The 20,337-nt window shown below is 37.6% G+C and overlaps 1 protein-coding gene across 2 annotated transcripts in view; it reads left to right on the top strand.

The window, feature by feature from the left end:
• Positions 1-20,337, top strand: part of AARS2 (alanyl-tRNA synthetase 2, mitochondrial) — a 1,016,815-nt gene that overhangs the window by 202,145 nt on the left and 794,333 nt on the right. For both annotated transcript variants that reach the window (XM_044060935.1, XM_044060942.1), the window contains one exon: positions 2,273-2,417. In XM_044060935.1, coding sequence (XP_043916870.1) covers positions 2,273-2,417 — 145 coding nt within the window. The remainder of the gene's footprint in view (positions 1-2,272; positions 2,418-20,337) is intronic.

Here is a 20,337-nt window from a genome sequence, read left to right as displayed (position 1 = left end):
TCCCTAGGTCATCCAGTTACATAGAGATAAATATTGAGAGCTCAAAAAATGGCCCCCAGAAGCAAATTATACAATCTCCAAATAGCTTGGTCACACAAATAATCAAAGCCGAGCTACAGTCCATGTAACTGCAAAGGATCAAAATATCAATTAAAATGTGGACCAAAATTAACAGTAATATATAGAGTAGAAAGCCTCCATATAGATATTTCTTGCAAAAGCCGTCAATGTAAATACACAATACAAAACCCTTGTTGATTTATGACTTCAAAAAAATTCCGTTATAGTCCCACTGAAATGTAAACATTGAATATAACACAGTCCATCAGATAGAATTCCAAAAGTACATAAGATATCTGAAAAGCTATCCAGTGATGTGTATTCCTCCTTTTATAATCCAGAAAATGGCACCCACAGTTCAAAAAACAAAAGTGATAACAGCCCAGTATTATAAAGATGACTACTGAGCAACATACATTAACACTGAGAGCGAAAATCAAGTCACAGTACCTTAAGTCATTGTCCAAATGGCAAAATGATGCATGTTCCACCAAACCACCAACAAAATAGTGATTCTATAAAGCCACTGGATTCCCTTTGTCCAAATACAGACGTTTCACGTATTGTAAAATAAATACGACACAGCCCACTTGCAGAGCGAAGCAAAACTTGGTAAAGCAGGAGATCCGCAAGTATGGCAGGTGCCTGTTTCTTTAAGGGTTTGTGTGTGTGTGTGTTTATGTATATATATATATATATATATATATATATATATATATATATATATATATAATTTGTGTATGGGAACATTCTATGTACTGTTTTCACTGAAGAAAGCAGTTTTTCTGACAAAACCGGTCTGATTTATGTGGCTTATGCTTGCTGCATGATCCCTTGGATACTGCTACCACAATAAAATGATTGTGAATTCCACATTCTGAGTGCTGGCCTTGATTTTTTCCTTTGTTCATAAAATCACCCAAGGTATGACTGACCTATCACTCCTTGACAAAGTAGGTAAGGTCTAAGGGTGGGTACTGGAAAGGCATAAATGGCCAAACTGCCTCAATCATTCTATGATTCTATACCAATCTTGAGAGTGAGGTGTATATTAATGGATAGTTTAAAGTATGCATTATATTCAGTTCTCAAGACACTCCTCCCAACAATTGAATGCATTCTAACAAGCTGGAAAAGGAGCCTAGCAGTCTGCTGACCTGGATACCAGCATAGAGATGTAAACAAAAGGCTTCTTTAAATGCTATATTAGCATCAGTAAGTTAAACATAAGGCTAATTGAAACAGTTATATTGCTTGTAGGACAGAATGATTTAAGCCATATCTTTTTAAGAATTTTAACAGTAAGACTAGCAACATAATAAATCGTATCAAGACTGCATGCACTTTGTTCTGGGCAGCTCTAATTAAACGTTTTAATCAAGATCTTCAGGCACAACAGTGACATGCATCCCATTGTCTTGAATGTAGTATGTGTCTTGTTACATTAACTTTGGTTCCATGTCAGTTCAACATCGGTTCTCAAAAAACAAAGCCTCACATTCCCATGCAAACCTCCTTTACCCCTAGACTTAATATTGTCATTCCAAGGATGCCTGCACCTCAGGGAAAGGGCAAACCTGAAATACAGAAGTCCCAGTCAGTGAAAGAATATTTTGGTCAGTTACAGTGAGGAGCATTTGGCGCTTAAGCCACGGGTAGTCCCTACTAGCTAGCTTTTTGCTTTCATAGGTTTTCTTTTCTTTTCTTTTCTTCCTTTCTTTTTTTTAAGAGCAACAGCCTGGGATAGGCAGAAGAGGCTGAATTTGTCTTTCGGATGTAATTGGTACTTCTGCATTTTGGGTGATTATGGCTTAGCATTCTAACTTTTTACTGTGTAGGTTGTGATGGTTAAATGTGCTAAAAAGAATACTGCTGCCATTACAACTGGATTTTAAAATAGAAAGTTTTTCTCTTGTAATGTAGACCTCTGTCCTTCTGCCTTACTGTAAACACGCAGACACACTCACAGAATTAGGTTAGGGTCCCTATTACAATGTGTATGTATGTGCATATTATTATTATTATTATTTTTTTTTTATTTACACACACACATGCACTTTTTTTTTTATCCACGTGGCTTGCATTTTGCATTTTTGTTGAATGTTAGTAGTTAAAAATAACTTATACTTTCTTGCAGATGAAGTTTATTAAATATATTAAATTAATAAAGGATGAAAAAATGTTCCTGTTTTATAATTCTTCTGCTTTATAGAGAGTCAGATGGGACTTTGCGCGCACTTCCACAACACAATGTAGACACAGGAATGGGGCTGGAGAGACTTGTGACTGTGCTGCAAGGCAAGAGGTCCAACTATGACACTGACCTTTTTATGCCATTAATAGAGGCAATTCATAAGGTGAGCCACGTATGTTAATGCAATCTCTTACTTGTGTAATGCCATAAGAAGATGAGCTGTGTATTTAATTGTATGAATCTTAATGTGTTGTTGCATTCTTTTTATGATAAGATAGTAGTAAACTATGGTAGTGTTTAGGTTTTTAATTACTGCTCTAGAAATGGAGTTATTTATTTATTTTTTTATTACTATTATTTGACATTTGTTTTCTGGGAAAATCCAGCTGGGCCAATAAGTGCCCATTTTCAGTGGAGGCCCGGTGAGAAAAGCTTCACAGTCATAATCTACCAAAAATCAATTGGTATTTTAAATCACAAAGTATCATGTAACACTACAAAACAAAGGAGTGAAAAAATGTTGTAAAGAGAAAAACATAGAATATATGTTTCATAATAGTGCAATGAAAAGCAATAACATGAGCTGGAGAAAATATCTGAGGGAAAACTCGTTAGTCATATTATTTGTTAGATTAGTATGTGATAAATGAGACCCGAGACAATTCTAAGAAGATATTTAAGAGATGTTAAGAGATTACATGATTAGAGAGAGTGGGGGGAAATTGAGTGATGTCTTAGTATGAGAGAGGGTGTACCTTTTAATTAGGGTTATATATGGCAGTAAAGATGGCAAGAAAGGGAGATTATAAGGACAGTGCAGGGTAGGGTGTCTTCCCTTAACCTAACATGACATCATGCTGGTGCGCAGTTTCACAAAAAAAAAAAATTAAAATGTTGGCAAGAGCTCTATTTTTCTTAGGTGAGTAGACAGAAAAGAGAAAGAGGTAGAGGAAATGTCTGTGGAGAGAAAGTGGATATTGTAAAGCAGTGGGAAAAACAAAAGAAAGGAGTGGAGTACAGGTTGAAGAGGGTTATGAAGTGTGACTTAGGTGGGGGTGAATGAAGTATAGTGAGTAAGTTCAGTCAGGCTTGGCGCATGAGCAGGTCAATGATTTTGTAAAATATTTTAGGGAGCATTTAAAGGTAGGTAGGTTAGAAATAAGTTCTAGTGATTAGTGGTAGGAAGTTCAATTTTTTTGCTACTGAGTATGAATGTAGGCTTTGTCCAGGAGATTTATTTGGTTTATTTATGTTGAGAAGTTGTTTTCTGATTTGAGAGTTCTTTTAGGGAATTATACGTTGATTAAAGGGGAAAGAGATGGACAGGTTAGTGGTTTGTGTAAAATTTTATTAATTTATTACAAGTTGAATGTAGGAGTTCCAGACAGCTAAGAGTATGCAGAGCTTAACAGTGACGGGTAAAGGTGGTTGAATTAGTAGCAAACTTGGCAATTTTGTAGCAGCAGCTTTCAGGTTTGTTTTCATTGATGATTGCAAATTGCTTAGAATTGGAGCTTCATAGAGTAGGAAGGGCAGAAGGTAAGTTTTGGCTAGAGTAATTTGTGTGGGTGTGCTCCAAAAATGTTTTCTGTATAGCATGCCTATTTTTTAATCTGCTTTCTTGATATTGCTTTGGCTGTGGTGGTCAAATTTAAGATCATCATCTGTTATGATACCCAGTAGTTTGATATGGTGAACTAATTCAATTTCAGTGCCATTTGCTGAAAAGATTTTGAAAGATGCTGTGTGATGGGTGTGAGGTTTTGGGGTAGAGAGGTTTGTTTTTTGGGGGGTTGGGTAAAAGTTGGCGTTTTTTAAGTCAGGTTTCAGTGGGGATGACAGCTTGATGAATAATTTCTTAGAGGTGAGTTAAGGTGTTTGAAGAGCATACAATGGTAGTCATTTGCATATTGAATCAGGGTGCCTTCACAAAAAGATGAATATAGGTTAATGGTTAAAATATTGATTAGTAGTGGGCCAAGGATGAATTCTTGTGGGACTCCTGTGTAAGTGAGAAGGAAGACAGGGATGGACTCCTGCCATTTTACAACTTGTTGCTTGTTGGCAGTGTAGCTGGCGAACCATTGAATAGATGGAGATGGTAGACCCAGGGTGGAAAGTTGATTGAGGAATTTGTAGGTTCATAGGTAGGTACTAGGCTATTAGCCCTAGGGCCTATATAAGCCTAGCCAAAAAGGTACACTGGCTTTCGCCACCCAAGAAAATTATTTTACTGTGCCCCTGTCGAGCAGATCCACAGAAGTGATCCCTGGGGTGAATTTCCTATTTCTCATCCAATCATCAAGATTTTTCTTGAGGAGTGCTAATGAGGAGCTCTGTTTGACATAGATAGGTAGTCTGCTCCAGAGTATGGGAAGTCTCTGGGACAGGAATCTATCCCTCCAGTATGTTCTGTTTATTGTGGTGACAAGGTTTGGGTCCCTAGAGCGTGTAGCTCGGAGGGATTGGGATTTCTTTAAGTGGAGCATGTCCAACAGCTCTGGGTTTGACATAGCTTTGTATGTTAGGCAGAGATCGCCTCTGAGTTGACGATATGCGAAGGAGTAAAGCTGGAGTTTTTCGAGTCTGTCTGCGTAGGGCATCTGTTTGAGGCTAGTAATCCTCTTTGTGAGGTATTTCTGTGGCCTTTCCAGTTGCTGTAGATGTCTTGTGAGGTACATACCAAAAGGGGCGTTGTACTCTGTAATGGGTCTTATGAGTGATGAGTAGAGGGGAACAATGACCTTTTTTTTTCTGGTTGAGAAACCTTTTGTGATGAGGTGAGCCACATAGAAGGATTTCCTGACCACTGTGGCGATGTGATTATCAAAGGAGAGACTACTGTCCACCTGTGTTCAAAGGTCTCTTATCACACTATTGGCGTTAAGTAGACTACCACTTATGTGGTAGTTCATGGGTACAGAGTTTTTACCAAAGGGGTGACGATACACTTTTTGCCATTGAGCTCAAGGCCATGGCTTTGACACCAGGCATCTGTCTCGGTGAGGCCCTTTTGTAGTATGTCCACTTCGTTAGGAGTTTCGATTATGGCTCCTAGTTTGCAGTCATCTGCAAACTTTGTTAGCCAAAGACCTTCTGTGTTAACCTGTACTTCAGAGAAGTAGATACCAAACAGGAGAGGACACAGGACTGAACCCTGTGGTACTCCACTTGTCACTGGCCAGAAGTCGGATTTGGAGTCTGCTACTTTCACAGTGTGGGTTCTGTCCGTGAGCCAGTTGGCAACCCATCTTGTGAAAGAGGGATTTATACCTAGTTTAGTGAGCTCATCTATAATTCCAGAGTGGGGGATGGTGTTGAAAGCCTTGACAAGATCTAGATAAGCTGTGTGAACCACCTTACCCTCATGTATGTGAAAGACCATGTCAAATGCTTTTGATAGGACTAGAAATACTGCAGATAGAAGTTTATTAGAGCTATGAGCTTCATTGAGAGTCTGCAAATGATAATAATACAGTGGGAATGCTGTGGTCTGGCCGAAATCCATGTTGTCTATTGGTGATTGGTTTATTTTGTGAGGGATAGGTTTATTTTGTGAGGGATAGTGGAAAAATTATTGATGTTTACATCTTTCAAGGATTTTAGAGAGGGGAGACAGGGTGGCTATAGGCCAGCTATGTCATTGTCAGTGTAATTACCCTCTTTAGGTAAAAGAGATGATATGTGCCATTTTCCGTACGTTAGGGACACAGGATTCTGTTCTTTATCTATTAATAAGAATGCTGATTGGGTATGCTATTGCATCTGCAGCTAGATTAGGTATTCTTCCTCAGTCAACAACCTCTCCCCGGAATGAGGTTTTAGTTTATGTAAAAGCTTTTTTTTATGAGAGTTGTAGAAAGTGGTTGAAAGGTAAAGTGGATGGAGTTATGTGTGTGTGTATTGGAGAGGTTGCAGTAAGTTGAATTTTGTGAAGATGTGCTAGGGTATAAGGTGGGGGAAGTTAGCTGTGTGTGTGTGTGTGTGTGTGTGTGTGTGTGTGTGTGTGTGTGTGTGTGTGTGTGTGTGTGTGTTAGATGAGTTTGAGGTTAAGCTGGCTGTGCATTCAGTGAAGTATGTATTAAAATAACAAAACCAGCTGCCGACAACAGAAAACCAATAGTCTCAGGCAGAAATTGTAAGATATATCCATTGGGAGTTATTAATAGATGGCTTAAACCGATGTATAACAAAATTACACATTTGGTCAAAGACTCTTGGTAATTTCTTGCTAAATTGACTACCAATGTACGGAAGGAAAACATCATTTTTATGACCATTGACATCATTGATTTATTCTCATGTATCCCTAAAGATCAGGGACTAGAAGATTTCTGCAATAGTTTATTATAATTTTCAGATCTGGAATGGGACAAGATCAGTCTAATAATGAAACTTATGTCACTAGTATTGGAACGCAATTATATACATTTTGAAGGGGAGAACTTCAAAGAAACGAGGGGAGTAGCTATGGGGCCGGCTTGTGGCCCCATCTACGCCAATCTGGTTATGCTGGAATGGGAAACAACTAAATTATTCACTAGTAGTTATTATAAACAAATAATATATTATTCCAGGTTTCTAGATGATATTTTTGTGTTATGGGAAGGTGATACGGACAGCATTGTACCCTTCATTGAATTTTTGAACACATCCAGCACATTTCTGAAATTCACATATACATGCAATAGTAATGGTATTGCATATTTGGATACCTATATCTCAAAGACCAATATAGGTTTTAAGTCCAACATATTTAGAAAAAAAAACCTTTTCCAACAGTTATTTAGAATACACTAGCTGCCATCCTAGAAGAATGATGAAAAACATATTCAAAGGTCAATGTATACAGGCAGCTCGTATGACATCTGATTATGAAGATATGATAGATTAAATTGAATATATAGGTAACTTGCTCATATCTCGAGGGTATCCTATTTTTATGCTGAACGACGTAACCAAATATGTGATAAGTGAATGGGGTCAAAAATACCCCCCTTTACTAGGAAAAGAAATGCCTATAAATAGAAATATAATTGAAAATAAGAACACAGTGCAATATAGTCGAGCATGTATTTTAGAATATTCACCTTATGTGGATGATATTAAAAATATTGTGAGAAAATACTGGAATGTGCTGGTGGTGGATGAGGAATTAAAGAAATTATTGGGTGAGTCTCTGGTATTTGTATAAAAAACGGGGCCCAGCTTAAAAAAGAAACTACAAGCTGGACCCTTGACAAGAATTAGGAACGATTTAGGTAGACATACCAAGAAATGTGGTTGTTGCAAACAATGTCATGCCATTTTAGAAACAGGAAGTATAGTGTTGGATAATGTAAGAGGACTATTATCAAATTCAGACAAGGTAATTGTAACACCAGAAACGTAATTTACCTAGCTAAATGTATGTCATGTACAAGCTATTATATAGGAAAGACGGAACGTCAGTTTAAGAAGAGAATATACGATCATATATACAGTATTAGGACCAAGGATATGAATAATGCATTATACAGACATACAGCTGATCGGGGTGAAGCACATATTTTCAAATTTGGTATAATTGACCAACTGATAGCAGATCCACGTGGTGGTAATATCAAAACTCTGTTAAACAAAGGAAATATTATGGCAAATATTTACCGATGCAGCTAGGGAACCAGGATTAAATGAATACATTACTATAAAACCTATTTTAATATTGCGTTAGAATGGTGTTAGATGATCATGAAAGTGGGTGTGTTGCTATAATGTCAACAATCAGCATGAAATAGTCACAATATGTATGTGGGACATATCATAGTTTGTCTGTAATATGATGCTTTTTTGTTTAAACTTTGGGTATATTTACTTACTTATATATACATGTACTTTATGGATACTTTAGCCATTATAATTGTAGGTTTTAATATTGTGAAGATTTTATTAGACATAGGGTGATTTTTCATATATGGTCAATGCTTATTTTATACATTTTTAAATATGAATGTATAACATTATATTATTGGATTATAGGTTAGGCAGATTTGGTTTTGGCGATCGCATAGATCACCATAATACTGCTTAATATAGCAGAAATGTTTTATTGTTATATCACTTTAAAATTTAAAGTGGGCCGACTTTTGGCATCAGAAAGTTTTTAAATAAACTGATAGAGCACTTTGCTAGACATTCTGAAGAAGTCCACCTTAGTGTGGATGAAAGCGCTAAATGTCAATGTCTTATCTTTTTGCTATGGTCTATTAAAAGAACTTATTTTAATTTTTACTTCGGTTTTCATTTATCGTGCATCCAAGACTGTGTTTCCAGCTTACAGTTTTTGGTTTTATGTATTGAAATAGGTAGCTGTTTGAAGAGGGGGAATATCTGGGTATGGACTGGGATCCTTTTTTGTACCAGGATTGATGAGGAGGACCAGATGTTTTTAGGGTTGTTTTATGGCTGTATTGTAGAAGAGTACATTAAGACTTTTTATCTCTATTTAACTTGTTTCTTGATCTAGTTTTATACATGTTTGATTAGTTGCAGGTTTTTGTCATTTTTATTCTTTTGCCAGCTAATCTATGCTTTGCCCCTGTCTTATATAAGGAGTTTTCATAAGGAGTTTGCATTGGTTGGTGAACCATAGGGTATGGTTGTTATTAATTCTTTGTTGCTGTGAGGCTAAGGTGTTAAGAATGTTTAGAAATTCTGCATTTAATTATTTAACTGCATCATTTAAAGGGGCTCCTTTTAGGATGGACCAGTTAACCACTTTTAGAGCTTCAATGAAAAGACTATTTTTGGAAAGATTGTGGAGATTATGGGCAGCTTTGATCTTGTGTACCTGTGGAGGAAAAATGAAATGGGTTGGTAACCAGAATCCAGTACAGGATAGATTGTTGGGAGTTAATTTTGCCATATCTTGTTGGTGTATTAATAAGTTGAGTGAATCTAAAGAGGTTCATGATGTTGGTTGCAGAATTTTCAGAAAAACTGCCTGTCAGTGTTTACATCACCCAGGAAGATAATTTCATTTGTGATTGTATCTGCTATCCGGGGTAGCATCTTTTCAAGTATTGGAATGTTCTGTCCTTGAGGGATATTTAACATAGCAGTGCATATGTTCTTGGCTGTATTAAGTTTTAAAAATTAAATTAGGATTTCCACTTTTCCAAATTTTGGGATTGCATCTGCATAGGAAATTACTGTGAGCATATCTGGGAAAATAATAGGTATTTCACCTGCTTTTTTATGTGTTCTGTCTAGCCTAGTAGTATTATAACCAGGGGTAGTAGTTTTAGCGTCTTTTATTTCAGATTTTAGCCAGGTCTTTGTGTGACTAGGATATTTGGATCGTGTTGTCATCCAGGTATGAAAGTCTGTGATTTTGTTGCATATGCCTCTAAGGTTTAGAGTGACTATTTTTAAACTTTTAGGTTGTAATCTTAGGCATGAGTTTGGTTGCGGCCTGGGTTGGGGTGGATGTCACTAGACTGACGGTGGAGAAAGTTGGTTTATTATGGCATTTTTAGTGGAGATGGGTAGAAGTATTAACTTGACATTGGGACTGGCATTTTTTGTATTTTTGGCTTACAACAGTGGAATGGAGTTACGAGAAATAAGCTTGAAGAGATTTTTGAGTAGCCAGTAGGAAGGTGGTTGATAGGTGAGGATGAAGTAATGCTTGAGGTGTGCTTATTTATTACTACTGTAGGTGCGGATGTGAGTAATGGGAAGGGAAAAATGAATAAGGTGATACAGGAGAGGAACAGCGTGGTTAGTGTTCTAAAAATCTTAGTATGATGAGGTGAGTTAATGAGCAGCAATTATAGTGAGGAAAATAGGTAGGTTTTGATGGAAAGGGAGCAGAATAAAATTTGATAAGAAATTTAGAAAAGAAGTGGGTTGGGATGGTATAATGAGAACAGTTTGTGATTCAATAATGCAGTTAGACAAGGTAGGAAGATGAGTAGAAGAGACTGAATAATAGAGGTGTAAGTTTAGATGTAGTCAGGGTGGGTAGGGGGGACGGGAGTGGAGTGAAGTCTAACAGGTTAGCCCATGTTGGAATGATTACCAGAAAAAACAATCTGTAAAACTGCAGCGACACAGGAGCTAAGACAAGTCCTGATAACAGTAAAGGAAGTAATACAAGCTGCAATTTTATTGCTAAGCTGTACCCTTAACTACAACAGGCAGTATTGCAGTGAGCTTGACATGAAATGAATGTAAGAAAAGAAGGTAGGGGTTGAAACTAAGGCCCTGGTTATTAAATTGTATTTTAACTCTGTTTTTGGCCAGTTTCAGTTTATTTAGGGGGCTATATGCATTATCTAGAAGACCTCTATCTGTACAGTAAGAACAGGTTGTTGTTACAGGACTTTGGGGGTGGGGTTTCCACTAGATGTGTGTACGCTGACCTCTAAATTACCTTTAAATGCACTGTACAGATTAAACCTCTGATTTAACATACTTTTAAAGTGCTGCAGGTTATATCACTTGTTTTCAAAGCAGTTGTACTGAAAAAGCAAATACACAGCAGTTTTGAGTGACACAATTCCTATTTTTAAGAATCCTGGGTGTGTCTGGAGAGACTTTATTTTGATTTACAGCTGCATATACAGTTTGAGATTCCTCAGTGTAATGGAATACAGTTACTCTCCCTGTAGATGTTTTTTCACAAAAAACATTCAGTGAGGTGGAATGCTTACAAAGTGCGTGTGCTATGATACTGAGCCATTTTTTTTTGTAGCAGATTTAGTTCTCTGCTGAACTGTAAAGCCCAGAAACCCTGATCTTACTTCGAGGTCATATTCGCGTAGAGTGGCTTTATCTTTCTCAGTCATTATACATAGACACAAAAAGAAAGAAAATGCTAGACCTTTCCTCCTCTGACCTTCATTAGCTTCCTTTTACTTTGGTTAGATGATGTGTATTTACAAGCACTCTGTGATTTTTTTTCCCATGTATCATTCACTGCTCACCTCTATCTTTACAGAAGTTTTTCGACAGTGGCTGTATTCCGTAGCACAATAGTAGAGAAACGGATGCATGAACCTATTAAAACCCTGCTTGGTTACCAGCTTCACTCAGTGTCCCTAGTGATTACCATTTCCAGATTTTTATTAGTAACGAACAAACTGCAACCAGAGTAAAACTAAAGCACGATCCAGTGTTTAACAGTTTAAAAATTACTCTCTAATTAAATAAAAAAATATAAATTGTATATGGATAGATACATTTGTATACATTTTTTGTGTGTGTGTGTGTGTGTGTGTGTGTGTGTGTGTATGTATGTATATATATATATATATATATATATATATATATATATATATATATATATATGTATATATATGTATATATATATATGTATATATATGTATATATATATATGTATATATATGTATATATATATATATGTCATTAAAGACTCATTTTAAACTGTTAAATGCTGGATCGTACTTTGGCTTCTCTTTGTTTGCAGTTTGTTCATTACATATTTGAGTATACCATTTACTTCTGGGGTTGCTGATCTTTTGTTAAGATTTTCATTAGTGCCACTTGCATATGTCATGAATAAGTTTTTTTTTTTTTTTTGCATTCTTCCATCCCAGTGTTCCCTTGGCTAAGCTGTGATTGCTCTGCAGGCTGCACATAGGAAGAGCACCTGTCAGTGAATTTGTTTCAATTGCTGTTGTTGCTGACCCCCCCTCCCCCCCCCCCCGACTTTGCGAGTACAAACCGGTCATCACAGAGTATACTGACACAGGATAGTTGGCTGTTTGTTGTAATTGTTTACTGCAGTTTTTCTTTTGCTACATTTAATGCACTAGATGCATCTCCCTTTAGTTTATGCTTCAGTTTCGAAGTAAAAATCTTATTTGAATCTACAGAGCATTCCTGGCTGTTCCTGTAGATTACTCTGTTCCTCTGCTTGAATGTAGCCACAGATTTCTGCAGTTACGTTCTTTGGCAGTATTCTTGGTACTAAACGAATAGTAGGACTCCCACAGTGAACAGTACTTTATTTTATATCCGTACTTTAGTATCTCTTCTTTTTTTCATGAAAAGACTTGTAGGTTTAACTTGCATTACTGGGTTGCTGTCTTAACTGTGTGGCATATTTGAATGGAGCATGCTCAGGCTGATTGACTCCTGCTGACAAGAGTCTTGTATACCATTAGTTGTTATATGCATGTACCTTATATTTAGTAAGGCAGTGTAAGCACACAGTTAGCTGTTTATTGCAATCACTCTTCATACTAGTTGCATCACATTCTTCTGCCCTGCTGTCTCTCCAGGCTAAGCTGTGATTGCTGTGTAGGCAACATTTTTTTTTTTATTCCTTTCATTTGTGTCATGCTGTGCAGAAGTACATCCCATGCATGCTTATTTTCAGTTGCACAAATGTTCTAGTTCTGCATTTATTTTTAACTGTGCTGTTTTTTGGTATTGTGTTGTAATTTACATCTGTTATACAAATAGGAGTCAACCTGTGAAATGACACCAGAAACATTAGCATTAATTGGTAGTATGGTTGATATGTTAGATTAAGCAAAGGTTTTGCATTTTTTTCTGCTTTGTAGTAGAGAACTTACTGATACTGACTTCTCGTTATGCACTGGCACAGGTATAGTGGGTTAATCCTAATAGTGTTGCCTGTGATTTAGGAACCTGCTCCTGTGCATGTATGCATACTCATTAACTATTAACAATAACTGTGTACTGCAGCTTTCCTTTCATTTTTAGTGTACTGGAGGTGACTGTCATTATTGTTTCTTTACTTGTAACAATAGTACATGAATCTACAGTGTGATTCTGCCTGTCTGTCTAGGTCCATTCCCCCACTGGTGTGTAGCTGCCAGTTTCAGCAATTATGTCCTTCTGGCTGTATCCTTGCTACTAAAAGTGTAACAGAACTACTCCCCAGAGTGAACAGTAAGATTTTAAATCTGAACTTCAGTGCATATTTGTTTTTTATTGAAAACCTAATGGTTTTAGTTGCATTACCGGCTTACTCGCTTACAGAGTTGTTTTAGTTGCATTATTGGTTTACTTGCTTACTGATTGTGGTACATCTTGAGCTATATCTGTGTTGTCTGACTCTTGCTGATATCAGAAATCTTTTCTTCTTCCCACCCTTACCTTCCTCTATCCTTCCTCAGAGGAGTACCAACCAAGGACATTTTAGAGGCTGCTACCTGGACTTCAGTGCACACTTTCACGAAGCACTACCACTTACCTCTCTACTCTAAATCCAGAGCAGGCTTTGCCACTGCAGTTCTGCAGGGCCTCATAGTCACTCCTAATTCTATTTAGGCCCAGCCACCCAACCTCAGCTTTGAGATTCAACCCAAGTGTAATGACTGCAACAGTGAAACACGATGAACATAGTACAGTTGTGAAACTACCATAAATGTAGATGTTAGAGTGTATTCACTGTTGCAGTCCAGGTTACCCTCCCACCATCCCCCTTTCATTGCTAGGACTTACCTGTACTTTTCTATTCTATACAACCTATGTGGTGTATTTGCTTGTAGATGAAGTTTATGTGCATGCTTTTTTATGATCAGAATTTTTTAGCCTACCCTTTTGGGGGCACCTGGCATCTGGGGCAAGAAAAACTGAAGAAAATTGCATCGGCTGCATCTTTTATACCCCTGGCGCACTGACGGTCAGGGAAGAGGCGACAGCAACCAACGCCGGACCAGGACTTTGGAATTCAGGCCGACTGCGGGTAGCCTGCCAGCAGGATAACCCCAAGTGTAATGACTGCAACAGTGAATACACTCGAACATCTACATTTATGGTAGGTACACAATTGTACTTTTCTATGGCAACCATCATCAGCACTGCATTATGCTTGTGTGTGAGGGGTATATCGATGCACTGTATTTAAGAGTAACAAGCTGGCCATAATTTCTTTTACATACCATCACAAACATAGACCTTACCCATGATGGGTGTCTGTCTTTTTAGAGGTTTGGCAGGAAGAGGATGTGTATGAAAGCAGCTGCTCATTGCCACAGTGGCCCAGTGAGTAGTACTGCCATTTCGCATTGCTTTACTTTGAGTTCCTGGTTGTGGCTTTTTCTCTGACGAGTCTGCATTACCCTCCCTGTCTGTGTGTCTCTTGCCAGAGGTGTAGCTGGCTTGTTCAGCACCCCACCTCCCCAGCTCTTCATTTTAAGAGCAAAAAAAAAAAAGTCTGCTCTTCCACCAGGTAGCCCCCATCCTTCTCTCTTTTTAAAATTTCTCCAAATCTTTTGGTTTCCAATACCATGACTGGAATGAATTCCATTCCTGAGTCCAAGTACGATTAAATTTCATGAAATTAGTATTTTACTCTTTTTTTGATGTCAGCGAAAAGTGCTGTTCAAAGCACCCGCCATGTGCCCAGTAATTACTCCTCCTGCAATTCGTATGGAGTTACATGTATTGGCAGTGTATTTAAATAGGATTTTTTATAAGACTGGAACTATCTGTGTATCTAACACATTGCTCTTGTTTCTGTTTGCAGATCCTGATATTTTATGACTTTGTGTCTCTCTGTACGCAGGACACTAGTCACTGGGTGTGGCGATTTCAATGATCAATGCTACTTTTGTCTTTTTTCCTGGACCACTATATCTGGTTTTCTAGCATCTATCTTTTGAACTGTTAGTAATGGGTGATCCCATGTGATGTAGACTTCATCATTTTCTATGATGCTTTCTGGCTCATATTTCCAGTGTTTTTCAGCCACTTCAGTACCATAATGTTTGCACAATCCCCAGTGCAACAGTCTCGCTACATTATTATGATTTTCAGTGTACAGTCCTTCTGCCATTGGTATATCGCAATCAGCAACGAGGTGTGCAACTGTTTCCACTTCTGTTTTACAGAACCTACATTTGTCTGTTTTTCCCACAGGTTCAATGGACTTTGTAAACCAACGTGTACATAGCCCGCTATCTTGGGCCACCAATATTAACCTTTCATCTCTTGGTTTAAATTCACCTCTCCTTAACCATTCCTGCATTCGCTCCTGATCAACATGAGGTTCTTCCAGAAGTTTTATCTACTTGTGGTTTGATTTCCATTCCTGCTTTATGCCTATATGCTTCTGCTAGCCTAAGCAGGGAAGTCATTTTAGGTTTATTCTCTTCTTGTGAGGTCAGCAGATGTGTGGAGTCCCACGATTGCAGATCTATACATGTAATCAATTTCAAGGAGTCCCATCCCTCCTTCAGAATGGGGAATATATAATCTTGGTATGCAGTGATTTTTATAAATCATTATTTGGTGAACATGAAACATCCTCCTTGTTTTCCTGTCTAATCTATGCAGCACATTTTGGGGCCAGTCAATCACTCCAAAACTGTGTAAGTTAGGACAGGAAGAGCAAATTGGTTTACAGCTTGGATTTTGTTCCTAGATGTCAAAGCTGTTTTCAGGATTAAAGTCTTCTGAAGTACTCCTTACTAAGTTTTATTCACGTTTTATTGTTCCTCCATCAATCCCCAAATATTTATCCACTCCCTCTTGCTCAAGTTCTTTTATATCACATTCTTGTCCCAAACTATTGTTTTCTTGGTGCTGTAGTTTTTCTGCTTTAAAGGTTGCTTTTGCACATTTATCAAGACCAAATGATATTCTTATCTGAAAAAGTTTTGAAAACTTGCAGTTTGGTTTCACTTCCTCATCTGATGAGCTGTACAGTTTCAAATTGTTGACAGAGAAGATAAGTGTTTGCACTTTGTTTTCTAGGAGCCAAATTATAGCCATGACCTAAGCTGTTAAGAAGACAGCTTTACGGATTAAGGGCAAGGCAGAATAGCAGAGGTGACAGAGTAATCTCAGAATATCCCCTTTTGCATGTTTATCCCTTAAGTAATAAGGTGTAATAAGGTGTCCTTTATCATGGCTTAGTTGCAAAGTGGTCTACCACTATTTCATGGTCACGGTAATGTAATCGATCAGTGTAGGATGTATCTTGTACATTTTTTAAGCACTCTTTTATCCATGAATGTGAGATACTGTCAAATGCTTTTTTGTAGCCAGTCTACACCATACTAAAACTCTTCCCCCTTTTTACAATTCTCCAGTATGACTTTATTTAACAGCAAATGATTCTTTGTTCCATGCGACTTTCTTTTATTGCCCTTTTGTTCTGTTGCCATAGTTGAGTTTCCTTCTAAATGACTATCAACTCTGTCTACATCAATTCCAGAGTATAGTTTATATGTCGTCTGAAGGCAATTTATTCTTCTATAATTTTTAGGATGGCTTGCAGGTTCACTCTTAAGTAGGAGCAGTGTTAATCCTGTTAGCCAAGTTGGTGTCTGGTTGGGGTGCACATATAAGTAATTCTTACTCCTGGCTAAATCTTCGTGCAAGGATGTTGATTCTTTTAATCAGTAGTTAAGTACTGCATCTGGGCCTGGGGTTTTCCAGTTAGAGGCTTTTCTTAACTTTGTTTCAAATCCTGTACCTTTAAACTTCTTATTCTTTCTTTTACTACTTTTATCCATTCAGCATCTTTATGTTCCACAGGATCTTCATAGATACTTCAACAAAATTTATCTATTTCTTCTTCTTTTGTGGTCTTTCAATTCCTTTTACCTTATTTCCCTGCTCTCTATAAAACTTTTCTGGGTCATCAGCAAATTGCTTATTTTGTACTTTTCCTTTATATTTATGTACTTATCTTCTAAGTTTCTCCGCCTGTGCTGAGATTTTTAGTTTATTTGCGATAGTGCATGATAGATCTTGATCTGTTCTAATACTGCGCATTGCTTTTATCCCGTCTGTCTTTGAGTATTTTTGTTGATCTGTTCCCTCTTCTATACTCTTCTAATAGTGACACTTCTTGTCCTAGTTGCTTTTTAGTTTTCTCTATTCGATACTTCCATGATGGTATTTGATTTCTGCCTGTCTCTCCTTCACTACCCTGTGTTTTTGTGGTAGAACTGTTATCAGTTATTAATTTAGCTGCACAATAATGAATCCTGTTTATTTCTGTTATATCGCATGAATCTCTATGGATAGTCCTAATTACTGTGTTCCTTTGTTTTGTCAAACTTCTGACTTTTTGGGTTTTATTGACCTTCGCAAGTCTATTTCTTTCATTGATCTTAATATGTCTGTTGCTATTAAGTCAAGCAACTCTTCTCTTAGCTTGGTTTCTTCTAGACCACGGGCACATTTTTTGTTTTCCATTTCCTGTGGACATTCTATAGAAAGTTCTGTTACATTTTCCTGTGGGGCATTCTCTTCAGTTTCATCCTGTGTCATCCGTTGGTCTGTCATATGAGAACTCACTGGCCTATCCCTCCTCGACATTAACTGCGTCAGTTTCCTTTTCCTTTCCTTGCTGCCCAGCTTCAAGTGGATGCTTATACTGGTTTTCTGTGGAAGGCTCCACAATATCTTTATATGGCACCTGACCAGTTGCTTCCCATTCCACTGATTTCCCCTTAATTTGGAGTTCTGTTGCTCTGTCCTGTTGTGGTGCTTTCTGGGTTAGATTTTCTACACTGAATCCTTCACTTTGCAGGTACTCCATAACCTCAGTTTCTATTTCTTTAACTACTCCATTACTAATCTCCTTTTCTACTTTTTCTCTCTCTTCTTATTTTTTGTATTGCAAAGTTTTCCATGTTTGGATTTCTTTGCCTGTATTTCTCTTCAAATATCTTTGGTGCTGCTCTTTTTGTATTGATTAGTTTTGCTTTCTCCTTTGCATAAATATTGCACCATATTAAATCTCTTTTCCTTTCCCATTTCCATATTTCTTCTTCAAATGTTTCCTGAACTTCCTGTTTATCCTTACTTTGGGTAGTCATTCCATCATGCTGTGATGTAACTTATGTTAGACCTTCTACATCAAATCCTTCACTTTGCGGGCATTCCATAACTTCAACTTCTATGTTTTTAACTTTTACTTTACTAATCGGTGGTGGTGCTGCAGTAGCATTGTCACCTCACAGTACGACGTTGTCTTGTTTGATTCTCAGCTAAGAGCGTCGTCTGTGTGGAGACTGTGTGAATGGGCGTACCTTCGTTGAAGGTTGTGCTTCAGGGCTGGCAACTCGGCACGTAAAAATCTACTGCCAATCATTAGCGGACCGGAGTTCCGCTGTGGCGACCCCTAATCGGGAAAAGCCGAAAGACCTAAACAAAACTTTACCAATCTTCTTTTCTACATTCCCTCTTTGTGATATTAGTTTTTTAATGTAAAATTTTCCATATTTGGATGCCTTTGTCTGTATTTCTCTTCGAATAACTTTGGGGCTGCCTTGTTTATGTTCATTAATTTAGCTTTCATACACGTGGTGAACGAAAGCGCTAATGAAATAAATCTTTGAAGTTCTGGTGGTTTCTTCTTCTTTGCCATCTGGCTTGGATTACAGTCTTCATTGTTTGTGGTGCTTCTTAGTTTTTTGTGTTAATTTAGCTTTTACCTTTGCATAAATATTGCACCATATCAAATCTCTTTCTTTCCCATGTTCATATTTGTTTTTATGCTTTTTAAAAATGTTTAGGTTTTGTTTACATTTTTGTACTTCTTCAGATGCTTCTTTTCCAAATGGATCAAAGTTTCTTGGTCTATATACTGTTTTTCAAAAATCTGTTGTTTTGATGACCACAAATTTTTTATTTGTAGCTTCTGACAGTTTTTCTTGCGGAAGTATTTTTCTTTCCTCTAACTTCTCATAATCTTTTTGTCTACCTTTCGTCTGGAAATTCTGGGCTTTTTGCATAATAGTAGCAATAACATGATTTCTTTCTTATCCTCAGTAGTCCACTCTGTCTTCTTTATGGCTGTTCTTTGGTCTATCAGTTTTTGTGATTTCTGTGGACTGCTACTTCCTTCTACAATGGGTGGCCATCCTTCTGCTTGAGCTCTTCAATGGAAGAGAAGAAAAAGTCCACAATTTGGTAGCTGGGGCTCCTGAAATGCAGGAAGCAACCAGTCATACCCCTCAACCTCTTGGTGCAAGAAATCTAGACAAAGCCTAAGTTAGAGAGACATTTTAAATACTGCTCTTACAAACTTAGAAAGTTACTAAAATGACATGATTTATGTTGGCATGCTTTTTCTGAAGGACATGAAGTCTGAAACTCAAATGTATGTAATTATTTAGTGATATCAATCCTCTGTGATTTCCCAGAAAATCATAAATTTTAAGAGAGCAGACCAAAAATATGAGAGAAAATTGTGGACATTCTGAGAAAATCTGGATAGTTGAGAGGTATGCCTGCCCCATATGAGGGGTTATTAAAAACATACTCTGGTATCTGGGTCTCCCTGGGTCTCCTGAAATGCAGGAGCCAGGCTGGCCTCATTTCAGTACCCTGCCTCCAACCTTCCTTCCTCAGCTGGCTTGAGCAGTTGCTACAGTTTTTATACCACCCATGGAGCGGTACATCTTTTCTTTTAAACTGTAATAAGCAGTTGTTACAGTTTAGACTATACAGGGAGTGCTATAGCAGTCAGGTTTAAAAAAAAAAAGAAAATAAGCAAATCTTTTTTTTTTTCCTCTTTTAAAATGTAGCAAACTGTTTGCTACAAATGGAGCAAGCATTGTGTTACAGTTTAGACCACAATGGAGCACAAGAGTGTTCAGGTTTGTCCGCAAATGCCATTCCAACTTTTAAAAGCCAGTATGCATTAAAGAGGAATCAGGATTAGCTGATCACACCAGTTAACCCTTTGTGCCCCGGGCAGTTGCCCCCTTCACCCCACCCTAGCTACTCCATTGTGACTTGATATGTGCTCTGGTTTCTTCCAGCATCTTAGAGACATGCCATAGATTAATTGGCATTCTTCCAATTTTCCTAAAGCTGAACTGTGTGTGTGCACATGTGTTTGTAAAAGATATCACTCAGTTTTGCTTGTGTGTGTATGTGTGTGTGTGTGTGTGTGTGTGTGTGTGTGTGTGTGTGTGTTTGTAAAAGATTTCACAGATTTTTATCTGTGTACACACACAATACAGGGCACATACATAACTCTTCTGGGTAGCAGTAAAATGATTGCAGTTAACAAATTATCTTTCAGAAATAAAGCACGAAATACAACCGAGAGTATTCAGACTGTCAGAGTCTATGGG

The sequence above is a fragment of the Protopterus annectens genome, chromosome 1.part0, assembly GCF_019279795.1.
Source record: "Protopterus annectens isolate FY-2018-M chromosome 1.part0, PAN1.0, whole genome shotgun sequence".
Classification (NCBI taxonomy): Eukaryota; Metazoa; Chordata; order Ceratodontiformes; family Protopteridae; genus Protopterus; species Protopterus annectens.
This window is presented reverse-complemented; position numbering and strand designations above follow the sequence as displayed.